The sequence below is a fragment of the Aquarana catesbeiana genome, linkage group LG05 (genome assembly GCF_042186555.1).
Source record: "Aquarana catesbeiana isolate 2022-GZ linkage group LG05, ASM4218655v1, whole genome shotgun sequence".
In the NCBI taxonomy this organism is placed as follows: Eukaryota; Metazoa; Chordata; class Amphibia; order Anura; family Ranidae; genus Aquarana; species Aquarana catesbeiana.
In genome coordinates, this window is record NC_133328.1 from 167,825,036 (window position 1) to 167,851,961 (window position 26,926).

Genomic DNA, 26,926 nt, shown 5'->3' on the forward strand with positions numbered 1-26,926 from the left:
ATTGTGTTTTTAAAGTTAATACAGAATCACTTTACATTAGTTAACACTAAAAATCACGGCTTGAATATAGTATGAAAGTAAGACTCGCTTTTACTAGGTTTTAGATACTCTGAGGAACAGAGGTTTTTTTGCACATATTAGCAGCTGTAATGTGACAGCTCATAAATGAACTCCAGACTTCCGACATTGTTGCACAGCACTTTATTCTTTTCCATGAAGACATAAAAGCAACATGTAATTATGCCAACACTGACTAACTCTGTAAAAAGCACACTTTATTGAACTATTATGGATGGAGACATAGTTATCTTACTTATTTTAGGACTATTGAAGGTACTTATCCATAGTCTATAGACTCATGGACTATAAATAAACACTTTGTGTAGTCCAAAACACAATTTCATTATCTTTTCTGATGATAGTTTAAATAAGTGTGCACCATATCAGCTGGCATACTTGCCTGGAGCTATTCGTTTTCAATTGCAGCACCACTTGATCTTGAAATTTGATACTGTACAATGACCATATGGTTCTTAATGGGAATAATTTTATTCTATTGTTTCTTTCATTGTTTTTGGGGCGGCCTGTCCATTAGGGGCGCATGGGTGCCGCCCCCTTATCCATGCCTCCGGCGCCCATGCAGGACGCTCAAAGCATGGATTCCAATGGGGGGGTTTGAAGCACGTGATTAGAGCCAGAGGCTCTAATAGGCTTTAAAATAGGGTGGGCTCAGGGCGCAGAGCACTGCAAACTGAGCCCGCCCAGTTGTGTGATAATAGCGAATTAATATTAGCTATTCTCACACTGATTCACCTCCTGGGCAATCAGGAAGCGGGTCTGAGACCCGTTTCCCGACTGGCCGAAAGGAGAAGTGTTCCGATTGGCCACGAGGAGGAGGGAGGAGACGGAAGCTACTGTGATGCCCGCAGAGGAGAGCAGGGGAAGTGGAAGCCACCCGGCCACCTGTCGCCCGGGTGAAATGCTGCCCGCCATGGAAGGGGTAAGTTCTCCAGGTGACTAACCGTCTGACCGGACCGTGGGGGGGGTCTCTGTGGGTTCACTGTTTGCTACACCCCCCCAAAAGTTTACCACCAGCCCCCACTGCATTCATTTCATTGTTTTTTAGCTGGTTTAAGCAAGTCGTGCTGCTATTTTCTGGGGAGCAGTGTGCGGAGAAAATCTCTCCTTGCTCTTACTTTGAAGGACCTAAAAAAATAAGGGGATTCCATCTTCCTTGGAAGAAAGTGTGCATTGTAGTATTACACTTTGTGAAAATTATTTTACACCCAATTCCAACCACTGTTTTTTTTTTTTTTTTTGGATATAGAGGGGAGACAAATGTTTTTTCTGTTTGTGACCACATTAAAGGAGATTATTCCTTGCTTCCTGTCCCTATGACTCTAAAACAAAAAATTAAGGGATTCAGTAGTAATAAAACAGGGAGGCAATTACAGTCATGAAAACATTGTCAAAAGTCTTTACTGCTCCCTGCTCTACTTTATGTTTGCTTGATTTAACATCACTTCCTGTTCTAATAGAAAGTGAGGGAAAACTTACCAATAGGGACACAGATAACAAAAAAAGTCCTTCACCCCTCTATGCAAAACAAAATCACAATTTTTTTCAGTTGGGCTTCAATAAAGCCAATAACAATTTATAACAATTATTTAGAAAGAATCTTCCATTAATCTGAGTATTGCATTATCATTGCCCATTGCCTTTGCATTCCTTTTTAATTATGCCCGAGTGAAGCTCACCTCCAAATTGGTTTGTTTTATTAATTCAACTTATTGTAGCAGTGAAAGCAATAATCCCAAAAATCTGTTTATTAAAAATGTTGGGAAGAGAAAACATTGGAACAGTTAATTGTAGTTAGAAGTATTGAATAAAAATAAACGGTGAAGTAAATAAAAGTATAGTAGTAACAGAGTAGTAGTAGTAGTAATAAAAGAGAGTGAAAACAAATATAAAGAGAGCTTGCTAGGAAAAAGAAATTGAAAATAAATAGTTTGAAACGCAAGAAAAATAAATGCTACTTATGCTTTATTATTACCGGTCCTGTATATTGCACAGTATGCCTGTAATCTAGAAGGTTTTATGATTTCTTTCTGCTGTAAGTTGTGTATGTTGTTGTGTTACTGTATGTATGAAAACATATAGAAAAGTGAAACTTCAATATTTTTTTACAGAACTATTTCAAAAACATTGGTGCCATCATTAGCAACATATAGATGTTTGCTTTCATTTTGTAACCTTTGATTTTTTTTCCCCTCAACATTAAAGTAGACTATTAGGATCAAAATCAGATCCCTTATTTTATGGCCCTGTTTGATTTGCAGGGTGAACGTGGAATTCCTGGAGAAAAAGGTATCTCAGGAGAAAGTGGACTTCAAGGCATACAGGTATATTTTTGTAACCAAGCTTATTTCATCGCAATGAATTCTATGAAGCCTGGCTAACTTTCCATTTACTGTATATAATTAATGAAATGCATTTATGCATTAGTCACATTCGATTACGAAAAACCTTGACATGCAAATTACTACAATTTTGATGACAATGCACTGTAGATGATATAATTCATATATAAATGCTTTTAGAAATTTCATATATGCATTTTTACCATTGTGGGTTCCTGTCTGACTTCCATCTGGTGTATGCATATATCTGATGAATATTAAGTAATGATCAAAAGATGACTATAACTATGGTTTTTTTTTTCTACCTGTGTTTTTTTTTTTAGGTACAGTACATCATTTTAGATATTACATGCATTAACTTGTACTGTATGAAAGTCAGAAATAAATATATGATGTCACATTAAATGTATATTTTATGTTAGTTTATGTTACGCCAAAAAATAAGTGTGAATAATTAAATAAGAGCTGCTATCCCCCAAACTAGGTAAGAATTCTAGTGCAAGTGAAAAATGTATATATTGGGGGGCGCTAGGTCTATATTGACGGTGGGCTAAATTGCATATGAAATGTTATACTCAAACAAGATTATTAAATACACATCGGTGTGCCATACAGAAATACTAGATATATGTATAGAACTGAATACCAAAAGTGCATATTACAAAAGAATAACAACCATGCAGTCCCTGCATGTATTGGAAAATAATGTCCTTGTGGAAAAATCAATATAAAAATCCCAATGGAAAAAATAAATAATAAAAAAGAGTCCACGTGCAATTGAAAAATAATATGCAGATCAATATATGTGAATCTTCCGCTTCCGCATGCCAGCTACCACGCGCAGAGCGGAGCCTTTAGACCTTTACGAGCAGTACAGCCTCAGTGCCGGGCGAGGGCACTTCTAAATGTAAGCAGCCATTTGGCTTTTTGTTTTTAATCGTTTTATCAATAAATGGGATTACACTATTTTAGTCCTTCTTGTATCCTTCTACATATTTCCTGACGTTCTACTGGGGGAGAGGAAAAGGTTACCTACAAGGCTTATCCATACCATACCATTTCTTGCTAAAGGCTTTATTTAAACCTCTTTTTTTTTTTTCCACAAAAAGTTTTATTAACAATTTTTATAGACAATACAGATAGTGTCATATCACACACAGTCACGTCACAAAGAAACAACAATCCAAAATGAAGGAGGCACAAGGTTTAAACTTGAGAAAGTATACATCAGCAAGTGCTGCCTCTAGATTAATTTTTAAGTCAGCCACCTTAAGGCCCCTGTGACGAAGGGATGTATACTACAAGCTAGTTTGGTTTACGTTGGAATGAAGAACTGCTTTAAGAAATAACCAGTGATGTATCTATAGGTATTATAAGACCGACATGAGGTAGGACGTGTGTCCGACTATCGCGTCGGCTTTCGATTCCTCAGCTGTTTAGTAAGGCACAATAGGAGATAAGAATAGGGGAAAAGAGGAAAAGAGAAGAGAAGAGAGGAAAGGGAGGGAAAAAAAAATAAGAGAGGGATGTGGAAGTGAAGGATTGTGGGGTGGGGGGAGGGGTAGCACTGTAAGTGGAGTATGCAAGGAGGGGGTGGGGATTCCACCAACTACCCTCCTTTGCATGTTCTAGCTAACGTGAAGCCTACTGGGCTTTTTAAGGAATGTCTCAGCAAAGGTCTAGAAATCTCTGTAAGTTTCGTTATTCGAGCCAAGGTGCCCATACTACCGAAAAGTGTGTTATTCTATCTTGTGCAGTGTGAATCAACTCTCCCATTGCTGCTATCCGATTGATCCGTGCTGCCCATTCCTTTATGGAGGGGGGAGACTTGGATCTCCAGTGCACTCCAGTGTAAACATAGCCTTGTGGCATTGATCATGTGCATAGCTATTGACCTATAGTATTTTTTACGGGAGATTTTGGAGATGTAAAGAAGGTATTGTGCTGGTGAAAATTCCAGTGGTAGCGAGGATATCTCTGTTGCAGCTCCGTGGACTTTGCGCCAGTTTGGCTGAATCAGTGGGCATGTCCACCAGATATGGAGGAACGTGCCTAGGCCCTGTTCACATCTCCAGCACTGGTCTGAGACCGACAGGATGAATTTATATAACATTTCCGGTGTTCTGTACCACCTTGTTTTGACTTTATAACTATTCTCCTGGGTATGTACGTTCAAAGAGCCCTTGTGTATACAAAGGTGTACTCTGTCCCAGGTCTTAGCATCAATCACCATGCTTAGCTCGTTCCCCCCAGTAGGCATGCTCCGACTCCAGAGATGTATAGGGTTCCCCAAACATTGTAACATAAAGTCCCGAGATCAGATGACTCTGGGGGGAGGAGCTAGAGCATAATGATTCCAGGAAGGCAGGATTTTTCGCAAAATTACATCTATTTGAAGGGCTGTCCAAAAAGTGTTTTAGTTGGATATAAGCCCAAAAGGGGAAAGACTTTGTGTTTGAGAGTGATGCCAGTTCTTTTTGTCGGAGGAACCTTGCTCTGGAAAAGAAGTGTCTAGCCTGCATGTCTGCATAAGGCCATTCTGCTGCTGGAAAGGTCCCCTCCATACCCAGGGGGAAGTCTGGATTACTTCTGATAGGTGTGATTGCACAATGTGAGTTTGAACGTGAGTGGGCTTTGCATGCCCTATCAAAGGCATGCAGGGTTGCTCCTATGAGGGGATGAGAGCGTACATTGGTCAGTACGTGTGTCTTTGGGAACCATGGGACGTTCTGGAGTTCGGTACCCGAGATCAATTTTTCAAGGAGGGCCCATCCCTTATACTTAGTATGGACCCACCAATCCACCACCCGAGTTAGATGAACTGCCCAATAGTATCTCTGGAGGTCCGGGAGTCCAATCCCCCCCCCCCGATTTTGGTAGAACTAGCTTGGCCCACCCCACTCGCGCTACTTTTGTTCCCACATGCGTTTATAGGCTGTGAAGAAGGCGGGTGGTAAGCGGATCATGGTGGTCTGCAATTTGTAAAGTAGACAGGGGAGTACCGTCATTTTCAAGATTGCAGCCCGCCCAAACCACGAGATGGTGGGTGCCTCCCATCGGTGTAAATCTTGCTGGATAAGTCTCAGCTCTGTCAGGAAGTCCTTTTCATAAATATCTTTAAGCTTACTAGGAAGTTGAATGCCTAGGTACGTAATGGCATCTGTTTTCCAGCTAAAAGGGAAATTTTCCTGACAGAGCTGAACTATCCTTGGGGGCAGAGAAACATTAAGTGCATAAGACTTTGAGAGATTAATTTTTAGGTTCGAGATGGTTTTAAACTGCTCTAGTACTGGCATTAGGTTAGGTAGAGACGTCAGTGGGGATGAAAGGAAGAGTAATATGTCATCCGCGAAAGCAGCAATCTTATACTCCCGTTGGTGTACTTCCAACCCTTTTATGTCTGGATGCGCCCGGACGCACCAGAGGAGGGGTTCTAATGTGAGGATGTATAGTAACGGAGATAAGGGACATCCCTGCCTGGTCCCATTATGGATGGGGAAGGCGTCCGACAGGTGGCCGTTGACTCGAACTCTAGCCCTGGGCCTGGTGTAGAGCGCTTTAATAAAGGTTTGCATAATGCTTCCTAGTCCCAGGGCTTCCAGAACTGCGTCCATATAATCCCAGGCCACCCTGTCGAACGCCTTCTCCGCATCCATTGCTAAGAAACATCCCTCTTTATAGGTTGTTGTAAGCCACTGGTGTAGATTAAGAGCCTTAATGGTATTGTCCCTGGCCTCTCTTCCAGGGACAAAACCGACTTGGTCAAGACCCACCCAGGCAGGTATGTGAGAGGACAAACGATTGGCCAGAATCTTAGCAAACAATTTCACATCGACATTCAGGAGGGATATGGGTCGGTCGTTGGCTACATCTGCAGGATTTTTATCCTCCTTGGGGATCGTCGAAATATAGGCCTCTAATAAGCTACCTTTCCAGGTTTCGCGTCCTTCAAGGCCCTCTCCCACTCTTCTAAGGACAATGGTGTCTCCATGGCTTGCCAGTCATCCATAGATAGCGGCCGGGGGCTAAATTTGGCTAAAAATACTTTTAAGAGCTCCGAGCGGGCATCTGCCGATATGGGTCTGTGTTCGTGTGATTCGAGATTGTATAATTTGCTATAAAACTGGTGGAATTGGTTGGCGATGTCCTCATTTCTGGAGTGGGATGTTCCTTCCGGGTCTACGATGTGGTGAACTGTGGATATAAGTGTACGTCACTGAACCTTGCCAGTAGCCTTCCTGGTTTATTACCCTGTTCGTAGAATAGTTTCTGAGAAAGAACCTGTCTCTTTTGTGCCCGTTTAAATAGTTCCTCTAGGAGGGCTGCCCGTGTGTCAGCTAGTTCATATGCTACCTTTACTGCTAGAGAGTGCTTATGTTGTGCTTCCAGTATGGCTATTTTTTCAGTCAGGGTTCGGATCGCGATCTGTTGTGCTTTTTTCTTCCTGGCAGCAATAGCTAAAAGGCGTCCCCGTACAACGCATTTATGCGCTTCCCATTGGGTCATGGGAGACACGTCTGGGGTATTGTTAAGTTGGAAGTAGTCTTCAATAGTCTTAGTGACTTCGGCTAAGTCTCCCGGGTCAGCAAGGAGAGAAGCATCCAGTCTCCAGGTTCTGGTAGTCATTTCCCGTTGCGGGAATTGTAAGGTCAATGTGATCGGGTGGTGGTCAGAAATGTACATACTCTCTATAGTCGCATCCTGTAAGAAGGTCAAATCTGTCTGGTGTATAAATAGATAGTCTAGCCTTGATAGCGGTTATGCAGAGGTGAGAAAAATGTGTAGTCTTTCCCCTGGGGCTGTAGTGTGAGCCAGGTATCATGTAGCGCAAGAGAGGCTAGTGGGAGTTTGACTTGGCGCAAAGCAGAAAATGGAAGTGAGGAGGTACCTGTGAAGGTATCAAGAAGTGGATCTAGGGCCATGTTGAAATCTCCCCCCAGTATCAAATGGCCTGTCTTAAAGGTTGTAAGCTGTGTGAGAACCTCTTTTAGGAAGGTTACCTGTTTAGAATTGGGGCAGTAAATGTTCGCCAAAGTCACTGGCCTATCTTTCCATGTCCCCTTTTAAAAGATGAATTTACCTTCAAGGACTCGGTCTGTGAGGTGGAATGGGAAAGATTTGGCAATTACTATGGAGACCCCTTTTGTTTTGGAATCGGGTCAGGTCGCAAGATAGACTTCCGGAAATCGGCTGTTGGTCAAGCGGGGGATGGAGCCTGATTTAAAATGGGTTTCTTGTAGAAATAGCACTTGAGCCTTAAGACTGTGTGCTTCAGCCAGAATACTGCTCCGCTTCTCTGAAATGTTAAGGCCTTTTGCGTTCAAGAAATAAACCTTGAGGGATAGAGGAGCCGATGAGTGTGACACAGAAGGCATTTTCAGTGATTAGAAGCGCTTATCAGTGCTACCCCTAGGTTTCAGGGGAAAGGGGTCTAGAAGCTAGTGGGGGGGGAGAATAAGGGATAGAGACCAGAGGTGAGATACAGAAGAAAGAGAGGAGTGGGGGGGGAGGGAGGAAAGAGAAGGAAAAAACTAAGAAGAAGAGGGAGTTAGTGAGACAGAAGAAGTTACAGATCAGGTTGAGCCAGCTCCGGAAAGGTGCTCCGAGTTAGCCAGTAACTCCGGAGGGGGCCCACTCCCACTTGTAGTTGGGGGGCCTTTACAGACTCAGGGATTCCCCTAACTCAGAGGTTGCGCCTGCGACCCCGATTGTCGAGGTCCTCCATATGTCTATGCATGTCAATGAGATGTCTATGGTGTACATTGACTGCCTGCTGTACCTGTTGTATGGCCGCGTCATGTGTCATGGCGGTCGCCTCCACAAGTTCCACTCTTGAGGCAAGGGCTTTGAGGTCTGTCTTCAAGTCTGCAATCGCCGCTGTTAAGATGTTTTTAATGTCCAGTGCCACACTCTGGAGGTCCGCCAAGCATAGGGATGGAGAGGGGCCTGTGTGAGACATGCCTGTCTGAGAGGCTGCGGACGCGCCAGCTGCGGACGCGCGACCTGTATAACTACAGTCTGCAGCTTGAGATGCGGCCTGTGGGTCCGTATATTGCATCCGGAACATCGCTGGGATGTTCCTACTGAGCTGCGTGGATGGGTCCATCTGAGAGCGAGTGACTCCTACCCGTCATCTCTAGAGCTTGCTGGTGAGGTTTCAGCTGCTGAAAGGCCCTACTTGTAATCCTGGACGGCGGAGCTCTCTCCCTAAGCAGCCATTTCACTCCGGTGCCAGGCCACGCCCCCTATTTGACCTCTTTTTAATTAAAAAGGTCAACATCTTCTGGTGAGTGGACATCCACTTACAGAGCACTTTGGGTGTTTAAACACAGCTGGTGAAGGTTGTTCATCCACACAGCGGAAGATTCACATATATTGATCTGCATATTATTTTTCAATTGCACGTGGATTCTTTTTTATTATTTATTTTTTCCATTGGGATTTTTATATTGATTTTTCCACAAGGACATTATTTTCCAATATATGCAGGGACTGCGTGGTTGTTATTCTTTTGTAATATGCACTTTTGGTATTCAGTTCTATACATAGATCTAGTATTTCTGTATGGCACACCGATGTGTATTTAATAATCTTGTTTGAGTATAACATTTCATATGCAATTTAGTCCACCGTCAATATAGACCTAGCGCCCCCCCACTATATACGTTTTTCATTAAGCAAAGGTTACACAGCTGTGATTTGTAACTTTATTTTTTTATATATCTCATCTTAGCTCTTACTTCTTATTTTTAGGGCCCCAAAGGTTTGCCTGGTCCACCAGGACCACAAGGACAGCAAGGATTACTAGGACCTCAGGTATGTTAATTCATCTTTTAAACATAAGTATTAAGCAGAGCTTGATAATAGTTAAAAAATAAATAAATGACATACTGTATATGATGAAATATGAGACTAGCATTTACATATCAATTTTTGTCTCTCTAAGCTCCCCAGTAACGTAGTTTATTACCAGTGGATCCATTATCTTTCACCTTACTGAACAGGGTGACAAAGCTGTTCTAACTGCAGTGAAATTGCAAAGCAGCATTGTCACCTTGTGGATAGGGTACTAATAATCGCAAACAAATTAATCAATATCTAATTAAGCATGTACTAACATAAAACAACTGTGAACATAATACAAAAATGGATAAATAAAATAATATTGCAACACTCTACAGTGTCTCTGTGTTCTCCCAATAGCATCCTATATACCCACTAATCACTTGAAAAATAGATATAAGTAATAGAATGACGCAAAAAAAACCAAAACAACAAGCAAAAAAAGCATATACTGTAGTCCCACTCATTGATAAATGAATCTTCACTGTGCATGTGCTTGCTTATACTATAATCACTGTGCTCCAAACGTGTCATTGCAGCACGCCCCCTTAACGTAATGACTCGCCAGACCTCTTGTGACCCTAAGGCTCCATGCACACTGGGCTTAAAAAAAGGTCTATTTTCTTGGCAGTAAAAAAACGCTCATATAGAGCATTTTTGTACAAAGTTTAGACAAATTTAGGGGAGTTGTATGTTTATTCTGAAAGTAAGCTCCAATCAGAGATTCAAAGCAGAAGGTTTTTTTCCTGCTCTAAACGTTGAGCTCAAAATATGCCTGTAATCATCCTAATGTGCATGGACACATTAACATTGAGTAGCTTCCACGGGCAGAACACAAAACACCTGTAGAAGCAGTGATTTTTTTAGCCAGTGTGCATGAAGCCTAAGCATTATATCAGGTCAAATCTCACATTTTAATATGTCCCTTTGATTTACTTATTATGAGCAAAAAGATCCAGTGTACTCTCTGTGGTTTAGCTTTGTTTAAGCACATACAAGTGTGCAGAGGGATCATTTAAAATGTCTGGGTTGAAATTTTTTCCTGAGTATCAGTTGACTCAGGGATCAATTTTCTATGCAAAGTATTTGAAAAGCTGGCATCTGGAATTTGCATTATTCTTTCTCTTGACTTTTGTGCGTCCAAGAACAAAAGTACACTTTTTTTAAAAAGGTACACTGCAGTATAGCTTGAAAATTAAGCCTTGAGTGGTATTATAGGAGAACAGCCTACATGTGTGCTTCAGCGTTTCATTCAGGCATAGCTCTATTGCACCATTCAACCCCAATACCTTTTGTCAGTACTAAGACATTTCTCACAGCCACCTATTAAATAAGAATCATGCTTGGATGTTTGAATGGGATTCATGATACAAGAAGCAGATATGGTCTATTACATAGTGCAGGATAAAGAAAGTAAACTTTCCGGGTTTATTCACACCACATGTATCAGTGTGTATTGGTGCCATTGGCTGTAAATGTCGTCCCAAAGCACCTATGTTGCAACACATCACAACACGCAGTAAAGGAACTTACACTAAGGTAAACATTTTACACATAGCTCAGATGATGTTTCTGCTGGAAATAATTAATTTACACACTGATTTCCCTTGTTGCATAGAATTGTTGTAAAATCCCTATAATCAGTCTGTTTATTATCCTGGCATGTCCTTGTTTTTTAGGGAACGTCTGGCGCTGTGGGTGCTCCAGGGGGCCCTGGCAGTCAAGGACCTATGGGTCAAAAGGTAGGTTGTTTCTATGGGGGATTTTTTAATATGCCACAACCAATAAAAACAATATGTATTAGTCCATTGAAGAAATGTAAAAAGACAGACATTCTAAAAACATGTGTACAATGCAGCCAAATTTGCCATACAGTCAACAGAACCAAGGAGGGTGGTGGGATTGACACATTTCACCCAGACTGGGCTTCTTCAGGATCCACTTGAAGTTCAAATAAAATATCAACAAAGAGAGAGTTTTTTTGATGGTGATTATATTTAGCTAAAAAGGGAGCCTGCATCAAGGGCCCCTAGACTAGGGTAGGGTGACGAGAGGGGGTCGTGGTCAAAGCCTTGGGTGGAATGCCACCAGTCAGCAACATAGGTTATAAACTGTGTCAGCCCTATGTTTAGCCAAGGAAGCAACATGACATGCTGCAAGGATGGCCCGAAAGGCAGCAATTTCTTGGAAATTCGGGGATACCATATGCGCTTCAAAATATTGATTTTTGGAGATTGTGCTGCCATTTTATATTTAAACAAGCTCTCCTACCCAATTGTCTCTAGTAGATTGTTTCTATAAATGTACATTTTACATTTTACCACAGGACAAATACTAAATTTGCATATGAAACCAAAATTAAAAAAAAAAAAGTTCAAAAGTTTTCATTTAGCTTTTGTGGCAACTGCTTACCTTGAAAATCTTTTCTCTATGCATTTAATTCTTGATTTGATTAGTGTCCAATATGCTGTAATTCTTCTTTCCCATTCATATGCTTGTCCACTCGAGTCCTCTGGTCTCCAGAAGAGAAGAGAATTTTCTCCAGAGCTTAGTGAATGAGGAGAGGCTCTGCTCTGCTTATCATCCAATCATATGCAAGGAAAAAAGCTTTTTTTTTTAAAAATATTTTTACATTCGGACCATATGTGATTGGGTATTCTTTGCACAGTAATATTTCACTGCATTCACTAAGCTCTGCGGAAAAATCCTTGCAAAGTGAACAGCTTGTTTGCCTTTAGTAAATCAACCCCCATATATTCTTTAGAAAAAGAATAAGCTATTGCACTGACTGGAACCCAACTGTCATTAAATGGGCCACATAAATGGGACAGGAGAGTAGTAGGGAACACCAGGTAAAATGGATCCAGCTCAAGTTAGGTCTTGAGATCCTAATGCACATATAAAATAACAAATACAAGAGGGTGCCTCCATTTACAGTGCCTTGAAAAAGTATCCATACCCCTTGAAATGTTCCACATTGTGTCATGTTACAACCAAAAACATACATGTATTTTATTGGGATTTTATGTGATAGACCAACACAAAGTGGCACATAATTGTGCAGTGCAAGAAAAATGATAAATGATTTTCAAAATTCTTAAATAAATATCTGAAAAGTGTGGCATTTGTATTCAGCTCCCTTTACTCGGATACCCCTAACTAAAATATAGTGGAACCAATTACCTTAAGAAGTCACCTAATTAGTAACCAGAGTCCACCTGTGTGTAATTTAATCTCAGTAAAAATACAGCTGTTCTGTGAAGCCCTCAGAGGTTTGTTAGAGAACCTTAGTGAACAAACAGCATCATAAAGGCCAAGGAACACACCAGACAGGTCAGGGATAACGTTGTGGAGAAGTTGAAAGCAGGGTTAGGTTATAAAAAAATATCCCAAACTTTGAACATCTCATGGAGCACCGTTCAATCAATTATCTGAAAATGGAAAGAGTATGGCACAACTGCAAACTTACCAAGACATGGCTGTCCACCTAAACTGACAGGCCAGGCAAGGAGAGAATTAATCAGAGAAGCAGCCAAGAGGCCCATGGTACCTCTGGAGGAGCTGCCAATCCATGGCTCAGGTGGGAGAATCTATCGACAGGACAACTATTAGTTGTGCACTCAACAAATCTGGCCTTTATGGAAGATTGACAAGAAGAAAGTTATTGTTGAAAGAAAGCCATAAGAAGTCCTGTTTGCAGTTTGCGAGAAGGCATGTGCAGGACACAGCAAACATGTGGAAGAAGGTGCTCTGGTCAGTTGAGACCAAAATTGACCTGTTTGGCCTACAAGCAAAACGATATGTGTGACAGAAAACGAACACTGCACATCACCCTGAACACACCATACCCACTGTGAAACATGGTGGTGACAGCATCATGTTGTGGGGATGCTTTTCTTCAGCAGGGACAGGGAAGCTGGTCAGAGTTTATGGGAAGATGGATGGTGCCAAATACAGGGCAATCTTAGAAGAAAACCTGTTAGAGTCTGCAAAAGACTTGAGACTGGGGCGGAGGTTCACATTCCAGCAAGATGACAACCCTAAACATACAGCCATAGCTACAATGGAATGGTTTAGATCGAAGCATATTCATGTGTTAGAATGGCCCAGTCAAAGTCCAGACCTAAATCCAATTGAGAATCTGTGGCAAGACTTGAAAATTGCTGTTCACAGACACTCTCCATCCAATCTGACAGAGCTCGAGCTATTTTGCAACGAAGAATGGGCAAAAATGTCACTCTCTAGATGTGCAAAGCTGGTAGAGACATCCCCAAAAAGACTTGCAGCTGTAATTGCAGCGAAAGGTGATTCTACAAAGTATAAATAATGATATTTGAAGCGCTTCACAATGTGCATGAAAATGAATATATAAGAATAAATATAAATAGTCAAATAAATCCAGCGGTGAGTAAAAATTCCTATAAAATCCAGCAATCAAAATAGTGTAAAATTATAAAAAATTAGTGACACCAAACGTGACTTTTTCAAGTCATGTGACTGTGATGTAACGCGTGGGAGGAGCCAAGGAAGCTCTGTGCAGATCAGCAGTTTCACACAGTGTACTGCACTGAATCTGCTCCTGTCTAAGGCGGCTGACTGCTATAGTAAAACCTGCATATGCCTTATCATTATAAGGCACACGTGAGTGGATTGAAGTTTGCCTGTGTACCTTGGTATCCTAACTATTGCACAATGATTGTTTTTTTCTCTTATCTGCCTGTTTATGATTCTCACATTGGTTGTGAATAGAAGCAAAAAACACATTGGTACTATCAATGAGCACCTTAATTAAGCAAGTGTTTTTAAACAGCTTTGCTAGTGATCAAAAGCTCTATACCAATCAGGATTCTACACCTGTATAATTGAACCTTCTGAATACATCCCTATATATTTCTTTTTATGTGGATTTTTTATGTGAATTTTTTACACATTTGGTGTCACTAATTTTTTATAATTTTACACTATTTTGATTGCTGGATTTTATAGGAATTTTTACTCACCGCTGGATTTATTTGACTATTTATATTTATTCTTATATATTCATTTTCATGCACATTGTGAAGCGCTTCAAATATAATTATTTATTCTTTTTAAGTGACTCTGAAAACACTCTCTTTTGATAGCAGCCTCACTTGGTTTTATGTGTAATTATCAGCTATTTAGCATCACAGCGCTTTGTGTTTTATATATATATTGATTCTACAAAGTATTGACTCAGGGGGGCTGAATACAAATGCACGCCACACTTTTCACATATTTATTTGTAAAACATTTTGAAAACCATTTATCATTTCCTTCTACTTCACAATTATGTGCCACTTTGTGTTGGTCTAAATAAAATCCCATTAAAATACATTTACGGTTTTGGTTGTAGCATGACAAAATGTGGAAAATGTAAAGGGGTATAAATACTTTTTCAAGGCACTGTAGGTGTAGCGACTTATTAAAAAAGCATAAAAGACAATTAAAATGCACTCACTAGATAAAAGTAGGTCAAGGCTTGTCATAGACCCATATAGAGCTCCATAGGATCACCGTGAGGCTGCAGAGCTCAGCAAGCATGTGGCTGGTTGATGCAAAGTTCTTGAAGGAAGTGCAGCTGTCAGACTTCCGGCTGGAACATAAGCATCAGCAGCTTCCAGAAGTGGTAAGATGGCTGCGGCTACAAACAGCACCTCTTTCAGCTGGGTGAAGATAGGAAGTGGAGGGAATGTCACTACATGTTTCAGGGCAGACAGGAGGGCCCCTTTATCAAACCATAGGAAAGAGATTGGCCAAGGAACAAGTCTTTATATGCTGTGAAGAGTAGGGAGGGGGCGGGAGTAGGACGCCAGTACTTTTACATCTTGTTTAACCAAAAACTAGTGCTAGACACTGCATGTATCACGGGGATAAGGCTAATGTTAATTGACCCTAGAGTGACCAATACTGTCTATAGTCAAAAAACTGAGAAATAAAAAGTGAATAAATAATTAAAAGTAAATGACATATTCTAACGATGATCAGATACAAAATAGATCAGACTTCTGATTGGGCTTATGAATGTATCCATGCTTAGATGGCAAAAACTGGCATCAATAAACAGCTATATGATAGTGTGTGGAGCAGTCAAGTGGAACATATAGAAAATGAAGTCGTTGCGGATGAATGGAAACCTGTATGTAAACTACAATGGAAATAGTGCAAATGTTTATATGGTGTGTGGAACAGTTAATTGCAGCAAAAATAGAAAAAAAATCATGGGGAACAGTCAAGTACAGCAAAGAAAAAAAAAAAAAAAAAGAAGGTGGGGTATCGACTTTGTGTCAGATTGCAGCACAATGGGAATCTTCATGTAAAATAAGGCGGAGATGCTTTTTCGCATAATGGTGATATGGAGATAGTTTACAGTTTATTTACTTGTGTGTGGTATGGAGGCTGTCAAAAGCAATTCATAGGGAAATGGTAAAGTTTAAATGATACCAGGATGGAGTGAGATACCAGTGGGAGGTTAGATTACTGTATTTAGTTCTAATACTTCATGGAGGCCATGGGGACTGAGACTGTTTAAGGTAGAAATACAGAATGTTTTACATTCACATAGCCTATTGAACCATTCTGCCTTGGTACAGTTCGATAGAATGCTTTCTAGTACCCACACTCTAAGACCTTGGGTGGATTGCTTATGGACCTCCTTGAAGTGTCTGGGTACACTGTAGTTGCCTTGAGTGCTCTAATGGTGCATCCAACTTACAGTAACCCACATGGACAGTTTAAGCAATAAACAACAAACTCAGTAGAGCAGCAAAAAAATTGGGTAATAGAATAACTTTTTCCATTCACCTGGAAGGATTTTTTTTATGGTCAACAAATTGACATGTGGTTTTCGGCATTGGAACGTGCCTACCAGATTACAGAGGAAACGTAGGGACTAGTTTTTTTATTTTTTGATGGTGCTTTAAGCTTGCTTGGAGCAATACAAGATTTTAAATTGCGGGGTCTCCACTATGTGAACATGGGTTTGTTGGAAATCAGGGGACTTAGTATGGCGTCCTGTTGCAAGACATTCCAATGTTTATTTAACATTTTTTCCATGTATCGGAATCTGCTGTAATACTGTGTGATAAACCGTATCGGAGTCTGAACGTTGTTCGATGTTTTTTTATGCTGTTTTGCCAGATGTGAGGTGAAAGCTTCTTCAATAATATTGGATGGGTATCCCTTATCAGAGAACTTATCTTTGAACACCTTGCTCTGTAAGATTTAGTCAGTGTTTAACCCCTTCCCGACCAGCCGCCGCAGTTATACTGCTGCAGGTTGGCACAGCTGCGCGAGCTGTCGTAGCTGTATGCCGGCTCTTTAAAACACTGAAGCAGGCGCGCGCCTGCAGCGTGTCCCCGGAGCTGATGCGCGTGCCCGGCGGGCGCGATGACCACCGGGCACCTGCTATCGCTCGTGACAGAGCGAGAAACAGGATCTGTGCGTGTAAACACACAAATCCCAGTTCTGTCAGGGGAGAGAGATCGTGTGTTCCTACTAAGTAGGAACAATGATCTCTCTCCTCCTCTACTCTACTCTACTCTACATTCCCCCCACAGTTAGAACACACATGAGTGAATACAGTTAACCCCGTGATCGCCCCTAGTGTTAACCCCTTCCCTGCCAGTGACATTTATACAGTAATCAGTGGCTATTTTTAGATATGCTCTGATCACTGTATAAATGCCACTGGTCCCAAAAAAGTGTCAAAAGTGTCCGATGTGTCCGTCGCAATGTTGCAGTCCCAATAAAAATCGCAGACCACTGCCATTACTAGTAAAAAAAAAAATGTTTTAAAGTGCCATAAATCTATCCCCCATTTTGTAGACGCTATAACTTTTGCGCAAACCAATCAATATATGCCTATTGTGATTTTTTTTTACCAAAAATATGTAGAAGAATACATATCGGCCTAAACTGATGAAGAAATTTGTTTATTTTTATTTTTTGGGGGGATATTATTATAGCAAAAAGTACAAAATATTGTGTTATTTTCATAATTGTCACTCTTTTTTTGTTTATAGAGCAAAAAATAAAAACCACAGAGGTGATCAAATACTACCAAAAAAAAAAAGCTCTATTTGTGGGGAAAAAGAGACATAAATGTTGTTTGGGTACAACATCGAATGACCGCACAGTTGTGAGTTAAAGCAATGCAGTGCCGTATCACAAAAAATGACCAAAAAAAATGGGGGGACCCCGCGTCGTTTTTTTTTTTAATTTTGGCGTGGGTTCCCCTTAAAATCCATACCAGACCTGAAGGGTCTGGTATGGATTTTAAGGGGGGACCCCATGCCATTTTTTTTTTAAATTTTGGCCGGGGTTCCGCTTAATATCCATACCAGACCTGAAGGGTCTGGTATGGAATTTAAGGAGACCCCCACGTAATTTTAAAAAAAAATTTGGTTCGGGGTTCGCGAGTAGTTTTAAATGACTTTTTTTCCTTTGAAATGTCATTTTGCTGTCAGACTGTTCTAAACACGGGAAACATGCGCCCCTTTACAGGCATACTATAGACACCCCCCAGGTACGAAATTTAAAGGGATATTATACTTTTATTGTTTCACTTTAAGCATTATTAAAATCACTGCTCCTGAAAAAACGTCAGTTTTTAGAAAAAATTTTTGCATTGATCCTTGTCCCCTGGGGCAGGACCCAGGTCCCCAAACAATTTTTATGACAATAACTTGCATATAAGCCTTTAAAATTAGCACTTTTGATTATTTATGTTCGTGTCCCATTGGCTTTAACGGTGTTCGCGTGTTCGAACAAATTTTTTGCCTGTTCACAAGTTCTGGTGCGAACCGAACAGGGGGGTGTTCGGCTCATCCCTATATATTACCTACCCAAAATTCACAAAAACTCAGTTCCACCCCCAGGGAGACCCATAGTAGCCTCTATGGATAGCATTACCTATGGGCTCTCTCAATATATAGACATATATATAAACTTTCTCCAACCCATAGTGCAGGAACTACCCTCTTATTTCCAGGATTCCTCCTTTCCTCTTGATATCCTGAACAATTACACATGGGAACCCTCCTACAGCTGGCCGTCTTTAGATGTCCATTCTCTCTACACATCCATCCCACATAACATAGGTCTCAAAGCTATAGAATTCTTCCATTTCCACCATTCCCATACCAACCGCAAACAAGCTAGCTTCATTTTAGAGGCCAAACAATTTTATTTAGAGTACAACTTTTTCACTTTTGATGGCCAATTCTATTTGCAGACCAGGGGCACAGCCATGGGTGCTAGCTTTGCAAAATACTTTGCCAATCTCACAATGAGAATGCAGGAACACCGAAATATCCACCGCCATAATCTATTTGCCTCCCATATAATATTTTTCGGGAGGTACATTGATGATATCATCATTATATGGGATGGCCCCCTTTCCATAATTCCAGATTTTGTAAGTCACTGGAACAATAATAAATATGGCCTATCATTTACTTATGTTAGTGACACCCAAATCTTGGTGTTCCTAGATCTCACTTTAAGTCATTTTGGTCCCAACATCTTATCCAAAAACCATTTTAAACCCACCACAGGAAAGATTTGTCATCACTCGAGGTGGCAGAAAAATATTCCCAGTAGTCAATTCCAGCCATTACACTGGAATTGTACTCTAGACACTGACTACATAATACAGAGAAAGGTGCCCAAAGATAAGTTCTCTGATAAGGGATACCCATCCGACATTATTGAAGAAGCTTTTACCTCACATCTGACAAAACAGCATAAAAAAATATCGAACAACCATCAGACTCCGATACGGTTTATCACACAGTATCACAGCAGATACCGATACATGGAAAAAAATTTAAATAAACATTGGAATGTCTTGCAACATGATGCCATACTAGGTCCCCTGATTACCAACAAACCCATGCTCACATACCAGAGAGGCCGCAATTTAAAAAGTGGTATTGCTCCCAGCAAGCTTAAAGCACTATCAAAAAGTAAAAACACTACGGAGTCCCTACATTTCCTCTGTAATCTGGTAGGCATGTTCCAATGCTGAAAACCCAAGTGCTTAACATGTCAAGGCTCTACCAACTACAGTGTACCTGGACACTTCAAGGAGGTCCATGAGCAATCCACCCAAGGTCTTAGAGTATAGGTACTAGAAAGCATTCTGTCAAACTGTACCAAGGCAAAACGGTTCAATAGGCTATGTGAACGTGAAACGTTCTGGATTTTTATCTTAACCACTTGAGCCCCGGACCATTATGCTGCCTAAGGACCAGAGGTCTTTTTCCAATTTGGCACTGCGTCGCTTTAACTGCTAATTGCGCGGTTATGCAATGCTGTACCCAAACGAAATTTGCGTCCTTTTCTTCCCACAAATAGAGCTTTCTTTTGATGGTATTTGATCACTTCTGCAGTTTTTATTTTTTGCGCTATAAACGGAAAAAGACCGAAAATTTTGAAAAAAAATGATATTTTCTACTTTTTGTTATAAAAAAAATCCAATAAACTCAATTTTAGTCATACATTTAGGCCAAAATGTATTCGGCCACATGTCTTTGGTAAAAAAAATGTCAATAAGCGTATATTTATTGGTTTGCGCAAAAGTTATAGCGTCTACAAACTAGGGTACATTTTCTGGAATTTACACAGCTTTTAGTTTATGACTGCCTATGTCATTTCTTGAGGTGCTAAAATGGCAGGGCAGTACAAAACCCCCCCAAATGACCCCATTTTGGAAAGTAGACACCCCAAGGAAATTGCTGATAGGCATGTTGAACCCATTGAATATTTATTTTTTTTGTCCCAAGTGATTGAATAATGACAAAAAAAAAAAAAAAAAAAAATATTTACAAAAAGTTGTCACTAAATGATATATTGCTCACACAGGCCATGGGCCTATGTGGAATTGCACCCCAAAATATATTCAGCTACTTCTCCTGAGTACGGGGATACCACATGTGTGGGACTTTTTGGGAGCCTAGCCGCGTATGGGACCCCGAAAACCAATCACCGCCTTCAGGATTTCTAAGGGTGTAACTTTTTGATTTCACTCTTCACTGCCTATCACAGTTTCGGAGGCCATGGAATGCCCAGGTGGCACAACCCCCCCCCAAATGACCCCATTTTGGAAAGTAGACACCCCAAGCTATTTGCTGAGAGGCATATTGAGTCCATGGAATATTTTATATTTTGACACAAGTTGCGGGAAAGTGACACTTTTTTTTTTTTTTTTGCACAAAGTTGTCACTAAATGATATATTGCTCACACAGGCCATGGGCCTATGTGGAATTGCACCCCAAAATACATTTAGCTGCTTCTCCTGAGTATGGGGATACCACATGTGTGGGACTTTTTGGGAGCCTAGCCGCGTACGGGGCCCCGAAAACCAATCACCGCCTTCAGCGTTTTTAAGGGCGTGAATTTTTGATTTTACTCTTCACTGCCTAACACCGTTTCGGAGGCCATGGAATGCCCAGGTGGCACAAACCCCCCCCAAATGACCCCATTTTGGAAAGTAGACACCCCAAGCTATTTGCTGAGAGGCATGGTGAGTATTTTGCAGCTCTCATTTGTTTTTGAAAATGAAGAAAGACAAGAAAAAACTTTTTTTTTTTTTCTTTTTTCAAATTTCAAAACTTTGTGACAAAAAGTGAGGTCTGCAAAATACTCACTATACCTCTCAGCAAATAGCTTGGGGTGTCTACTTTCCAAAATGGGGTCATTTGGGGGGGTTTTGTGCCACCTGGGCATTCCATGGCCTCCGAAACTGTGATAGGCAGTGAAGAGTGAAATCAAAAATTCACGCCCCTTAGAAAGCCTGAAGGCGGTGCTTGGTTTTCGGGGTCCCGTACACGGCTAGGCTCCCAAAAAGTCTCACACATGTGGTATCCCCGTACTCAGGAGAAGCAGCAGAATGTATTTTGGGGTGTAATTTCACATATTCCCATGGCATGTTTGAGCAATATATCATTTAGTGACAACTTTGTGCAAAAAAAAAAAAAAAAAATTTGTCTCTTTCCCGCAACTTGTGTCGCAATATAAAATATTCCATGGACTCGACATGCCTCTCAGCAAATAGCTTGGGGTGTCTACTTTCCAAAATGGGGTCATTTGGGGGGGTTTTGAACTGTCCTGGCATTTTATGCACAACATTTAGAAGCTTATGTCACACATCACCCACTCTTCTAACCACTTGAAGACAAAGCCCTTTCTGACACTTATTTTTTACATGAAAAAGTTTTTTTTTTTTTGCAAGAAAATTACTTTGAACCCCCAAACATTATATATTTTTTTAAAGCAAATGCCCTACAGATTAAAATGGTGGGTGTTTCATTTTTTTTTTTCACACAGTATTTGCGCAGCGATTTTTCAAACGCATTTTTTGGGGAAAAAACACACTTTTTTAAATTTTAATGCACTAAAACACACTATATTGCCCAAATGTTTGATGAAATAAAAAAGATGATCTTAGACCGAGTACATGGATACCAAACATGACATGCTTTACAATTGCGCACAAACGTGCAGTGGCAACAAAATAAATACATTTTTAAAAGCCTTTAAAAGCCTTTACAGGTTACCACTTTAGATCTACAGAGGAGGTCTACTGCAAAAATTACTGCCCTCGATCTGACCTTCGCGGCGATACCTCACATGCATGGTGCAATTGCTGTTTACGTTTGACGACAGACCGCCGCTTGCGTTCGCCTTAGCGCAAGAGCAGGGGGCGACAGGGGTGCTTTTTTTTTTTTTTTTTTTTTTCTTTATTATTTTTTTGCTTTTTTATCTTATTTTTAAACTGTTCCTTTCATTTTTTTTTTTTTAAATCATTTTTATTGTTATCTCGGGGAATGTAAATATCCCCTATGATAGCAATAGGTAGTGACAGGTACTCTTTTTTGAAAAAATTGGGGTCTATTAGACCCTAGATCTCTCCTCTGCCCTCAAAGCATCTGACCACACCAAGATCGGTGTGATAAAATGCTTCCCCAATTTCCCAATGGCGCTATTTACATCCGGCGAAATCTAAGTCATAAAATGCTCGTAGCTTCCGGTTTCTTAGGCCATAGAGATGTTTGGAGCCACTCTTGTCTCTGATCAGCTCTATGGTCAGCTGGCTGAATCACCGGCTGCATTCTCAGGTTCCCTGTTGAGACAGGAGAGCCAGAGAAAAACACGGAAGACGGTGGGGGGGGGGGGGGGGGCATTCCCTCCCACGGCTTGTAAAGGCAGTCTAGAGGCTAATTAGCCGCTAGGATTGCGTTTACATGAAAGCCGACCGCTGGCTGAAAAGAATGATACCAAGATGATACCTAAACCTGCAGGCATCATTCTGGTATAACCACTCAAAGTTGTGAATGGCGTACCTGAAGACAAAAAAATGGTTAACAATAAAGCACAGTAAACAATAAAGTATAAATAATTACATACCTGAAAAACAAACATGATAAAACATAATAACAATAACAATAACAATAACAACACTGCAGAATAGAATACAGTAAAAAAAGAGCAGAACAATAGAGAGAGAGAATAGAGAGAGAGAACAATAAAACGACAACTATTTTTTTTTATTTTATATATATTTTTTTTTTTTTTTACACTTTTTTTGTAACTAACTTTTATAACTGTAACCGGTTCCAGGTTCGGGTCTCTCAAAATGCGATGGCATCTTGGGAGACCCTGTGAAAGTGTGCCTAGTCTGTGCAATGCTGTACCCTACGCTAATACTCAACTAGTGTATGGTAGCGTTCAAAACATTCACCAATGCAAAGACCAGGATTGTCAGGACAGAAGGGACAATAATAGCGGGTGTCACGCCTATATCCGCGTTTGCTGCAGACACAACATCTTTTTGGGGGGGGTTCGTTGGGTAGGGGTACTCGGGAGCACATAAAAATGCCTCTCATGCAGCCGACTGCATTTCGTTGGGGGATGTGAATGGGGGAAGTACGGGCGCTGCAGAAGTGGTGGGTTCCCAATTAGGATTGGCGAATGCAGCAGGAAGGGCACTATGGGCACTACGGGCCTGTGTTTGTCTTTTTGGTGGCAGCGGGACACTACTTGTGCTTGTCACCTCACCAGCTTGAACTGCACTTATGGGACTCGCCACGTCACCAAGTGTTACTGCAGCGCTGGTTTGACTACGACCGGGGTGTACTAGGCCGCTGGTGCTTGCCAGTTCAATAAAAAGCTTCCAAAAAAACTGTTAGCGATCGCAGGGATCAGGCCTGACTCTGCAAACGCTGCAGTAATGCGTTTAGTGTTTTGTAAGTGACAGTGATCGATCGATACTGCACTTGGGTGGGCTGGACTGGGCCGGGCGGAGGGGCAAAACGCAGGTGCTAGCAGGTATCTGGGTTGATCCCGCTAACACTGCGTTTTTGGGAACCCTAAACTGCTGGGGACGCTAGTATAGATCTGATCTGATCGGATCAGATATTGATCCGTTCAGATACTATACCACTAAAGGAGGCGTATGCTGCGTGCGTGGGTGTTAGCGGTACTGGCGCTAACCTGACGCTGCCTGGGGCCGGTGCTTGCTAGTTCACCAAAATGCTACCAAAAAAACTGTTAGCGATCGCAGGGATCAGGCCTGACTCTGCGAACGCTGCAGTTATGCGTTTAGTGCCTTGTAAGTGTCAGTGATCGATCGATACTGCACTTGGGTGGGCTGGGCTGGGCCGGGCGGAGGGGCACAACGCAGGTGCTAGCAGGTATCTGGGCTGATCCCGCTAACACTGCGTTTTTGGGAACCCTAAACTGCTGGGGACGCTAGTATAGATCTGATCGGATCAGATATTGATCCGATCAGATACTATACCACTAAGGGAGGTGTACGGTGCGTGCGTGGGTGTTAGCGCTACTGGCGCTAACCTGACGCTGCCTGGTGCTTGCTTGCCAGTTCACCAAAACGCTACCAAAAAAACTGTTAGCGATCGCAGGGATCAGGCCTGACTCTGCGAACGCTGCAGTTATGCGTTTAGTGTTTTGTAAGTGACAGTGATCGATCGATACTGCACTTGGGTGGGCTGGGCGGAGGGGCAAAACGCAGGTGCTAGCGGGTATCTGGGCTGATCCCGCTAACACTGTGTTTTTGGGAACCCTAAACTGCTGGGGACGCTAGTATAGATCTGATCAGATCAGATATTGATCCGATCAGATACTATACCACTAAGGGAGGCGCATGCTGCGTGCGTGGGTGTTAGCGGTACTGGCGCTAATCTGACGCTGCCTGGGGCGACGCATATCACCGCCGGGCGATCAGGGGGCTAAACCTTTATTAGGTAATAAACGGCGGGTGCCCTGACACTATAAAAAATAAACGAACTAACCAGCGTCACCCGTAACAGTTATACGGTGATCAGTGGTGAAAGGGTTAACTAGGGGGCAATCAAGGGGTTAAAACATTTATTAGGTAGTATATGGGGGTCCCTGTCACTATAAAACGCTGACGGCGAACCTAAATATTTACCTCACTAACTAGCGTCACCAGCGACACTAATACAGCGATCAGAAAAATGATCGCTTAGCAACACTGGTGACAGGGGGTGATCAAGGGGTTAAAACTTTATTAGGGGGGGTTAGGGGGGTACCCTAGACCTAAAGGGGGGTAATACTAACTGTCCCAACACTGTAACTGTCACAAACTGACACTATGCAGTAATCAGAAAAAAAAAAAAAAAAAAAAAAAAAAAACCTGCTGGTGTCAGTTTGTGACAGGGGGGGGGGGTGATTGGGGGGGGATCGGGGGGCGATCGGGGGGGGGATCGGGGTGTTTTGTATGCCTGGCATGTTCTACTGTGTGTGTAGTGTGTTGTGCACTCACATTGATGTCTTCTCCCCTCGGCGCTGGAACGGAAAATACCGAGCCGAGGGGAGATGACATCATTTCCTTTGCTGCTGTTTAGCATACAGCAGCAAAGGAGTGTTCCCATTGGCCGGCGGCGATCGCGAGGGGGGGGCCACGAACGGATGGCCTCCCCCTCATCTCGGATCGCCGGGGAACAGAACGGGACCTCTTCGGGCACCGGGGGGGGGTCCGATCGGACCCCCCACCCGCGAGAGGCAAATCACGTACATGTACGTGATTTTGCCTGCCCGTGCCGCCTTGCCGACGTAAATCGGCGTTAGGCGGTCCTTAAGTGGTTAAGTAGTCTCAGTTTCAATGGCCTCAATGAAAAATTAGAACAAAATACAGTAATCTAACCTCCCACTGGTATCTCACTCCATCCTGGTCTCATTTAAACTTTACCATTTCCCTATGGGTTGCTACTGACAGCCTGATATGGAAATTTGGCTGTAAGCTATGCACACAGCCATATCTCTTGTGCTAAAAAGCACCCATTTCCATCTTATGATATAATACCAATTTCGTTTAATGAAATAAATGCATCTTACCTAAAAACCCACGCATTCCAAGTAAACAGCCATCTGCTCCTTCTCACATTATCAGCTCAGCATGACTGCCTTTCTCCAGCTCGCATGCCCTTTTATTACTTCAAAAGCTTTCACAAACAGGAAGTGATGGTTCCAACAGCCAATCACTTCTTACATTGCACGTGACCTCACAGGAACTAAAAACAGGATGTGAATGACAATATAAGGATGTAACAGGATGTGAGAACACAGAAACCCTTCCAACAGGGTCAAAAACAGAACCAATCAAAGACATGTATACATTCAAAATATGAATACAGTAGTGACTTGTGCAGACGGTGGTGTGCAAAACCATGTGGCAAGCACATGGCTTTGAACACAACCGTGTGCACACTCCCACTGTTACCAGTGACGCGAACCATACAAAAATTATGGTTCAGTGATCCATAATTTTCATATAGTTATGCTATAGTTCCCATGTACGCAGACATGTATGCTCGGAGTCATTAATGCAGTCGTCATGAGGTGGCCAAGCTCCTGATGAATGCATAATCTAACATCCCTAAAAGAGCAACAGATCTGCCATGTCCACAGGAAGGTTTCCGCATCCAATGGTCTTCCTCCAGCTTCTGTATGTGCGAATACGCTTACATGAGAGTATTGTAGCAAAACTGACACTGGGGGGCATCTGACAATATACATTAATAAAATTTTCCACAACAAGCCTCCCATACCACACACAAGTAAATAAACGGTAAACTAACTCCATATCACCATTAGGCGAAAAAGCAAAAGCATCTCCACCTTATTATACATGAAGATTCCCATTGTGCAGCAATCTGACACAAAATCGATACCCCACTTTTTTTTTGCTGTACTTGACTGTTCCGCACACCTTATTAGCATTGCCACTATTTCCATTGTAGTTTACATACAGGTTTATATTGATCCGCAACTACATCATTTTCTATTGACTGTTCTACACACTATCGTATAGTTGTTTATTGGTGCCAGTTTTTGCCATCTAAGCATGGATATATTCATAAGCCCAATCAGAAGTCTGACCTATTTTGTATCTAATTAGCATATGTCTTTTACTTTTAATTATTTATTCACTTTTTATTTCTCAGTTCTTTGACTATGGACAGTATTGGTCACTCTAGGGTCAATTAACATTAGCCTTTTGTATCCTCTTGATACATGCAGTGTCTAGCACTAGTTTTTGGTTAAACAAGAGTTAATAGTACTGGCGTCCTACTCCCGCCCCCTCCCTACTCTTCACAGT

The 26,926-nt window shown here is 41.7% G+C and overlaps 1 protein-coding gene across 2 annotated transcripts in view; it reads left to right on the top strand.

Annotated features, from left to right (window-relative positions):
- The window catches only part of LOC141144549 (collagen alpha-4(VI) chain-like), a 418,531-nt gene that overhangs the window by 260,738 nt on the left and 130,867 nt on the right, over positions 1 to 26,926 (top strand). For both annotated transcript variants that reach the window (XM_073630331.1, XM_073630330.1), the window contains exons 25-27: positions 2,340 to 2,402; positions 9,174 to 9,236; positions 10,943 to 11,005. In XM_073630331.1, the coding sequence (XP_073486432.1) occupies positions 2,340 to 2,402; positions 9,174 to 9,236; positions 10,943 to 11,005 (189 nt within the window). The remainder of the gene's footprint in view (positions 1 to 2,339; positions 2,403 to 9,173; positions 9,237 to 10,942; positions 11,006 to 26,926) is intronic.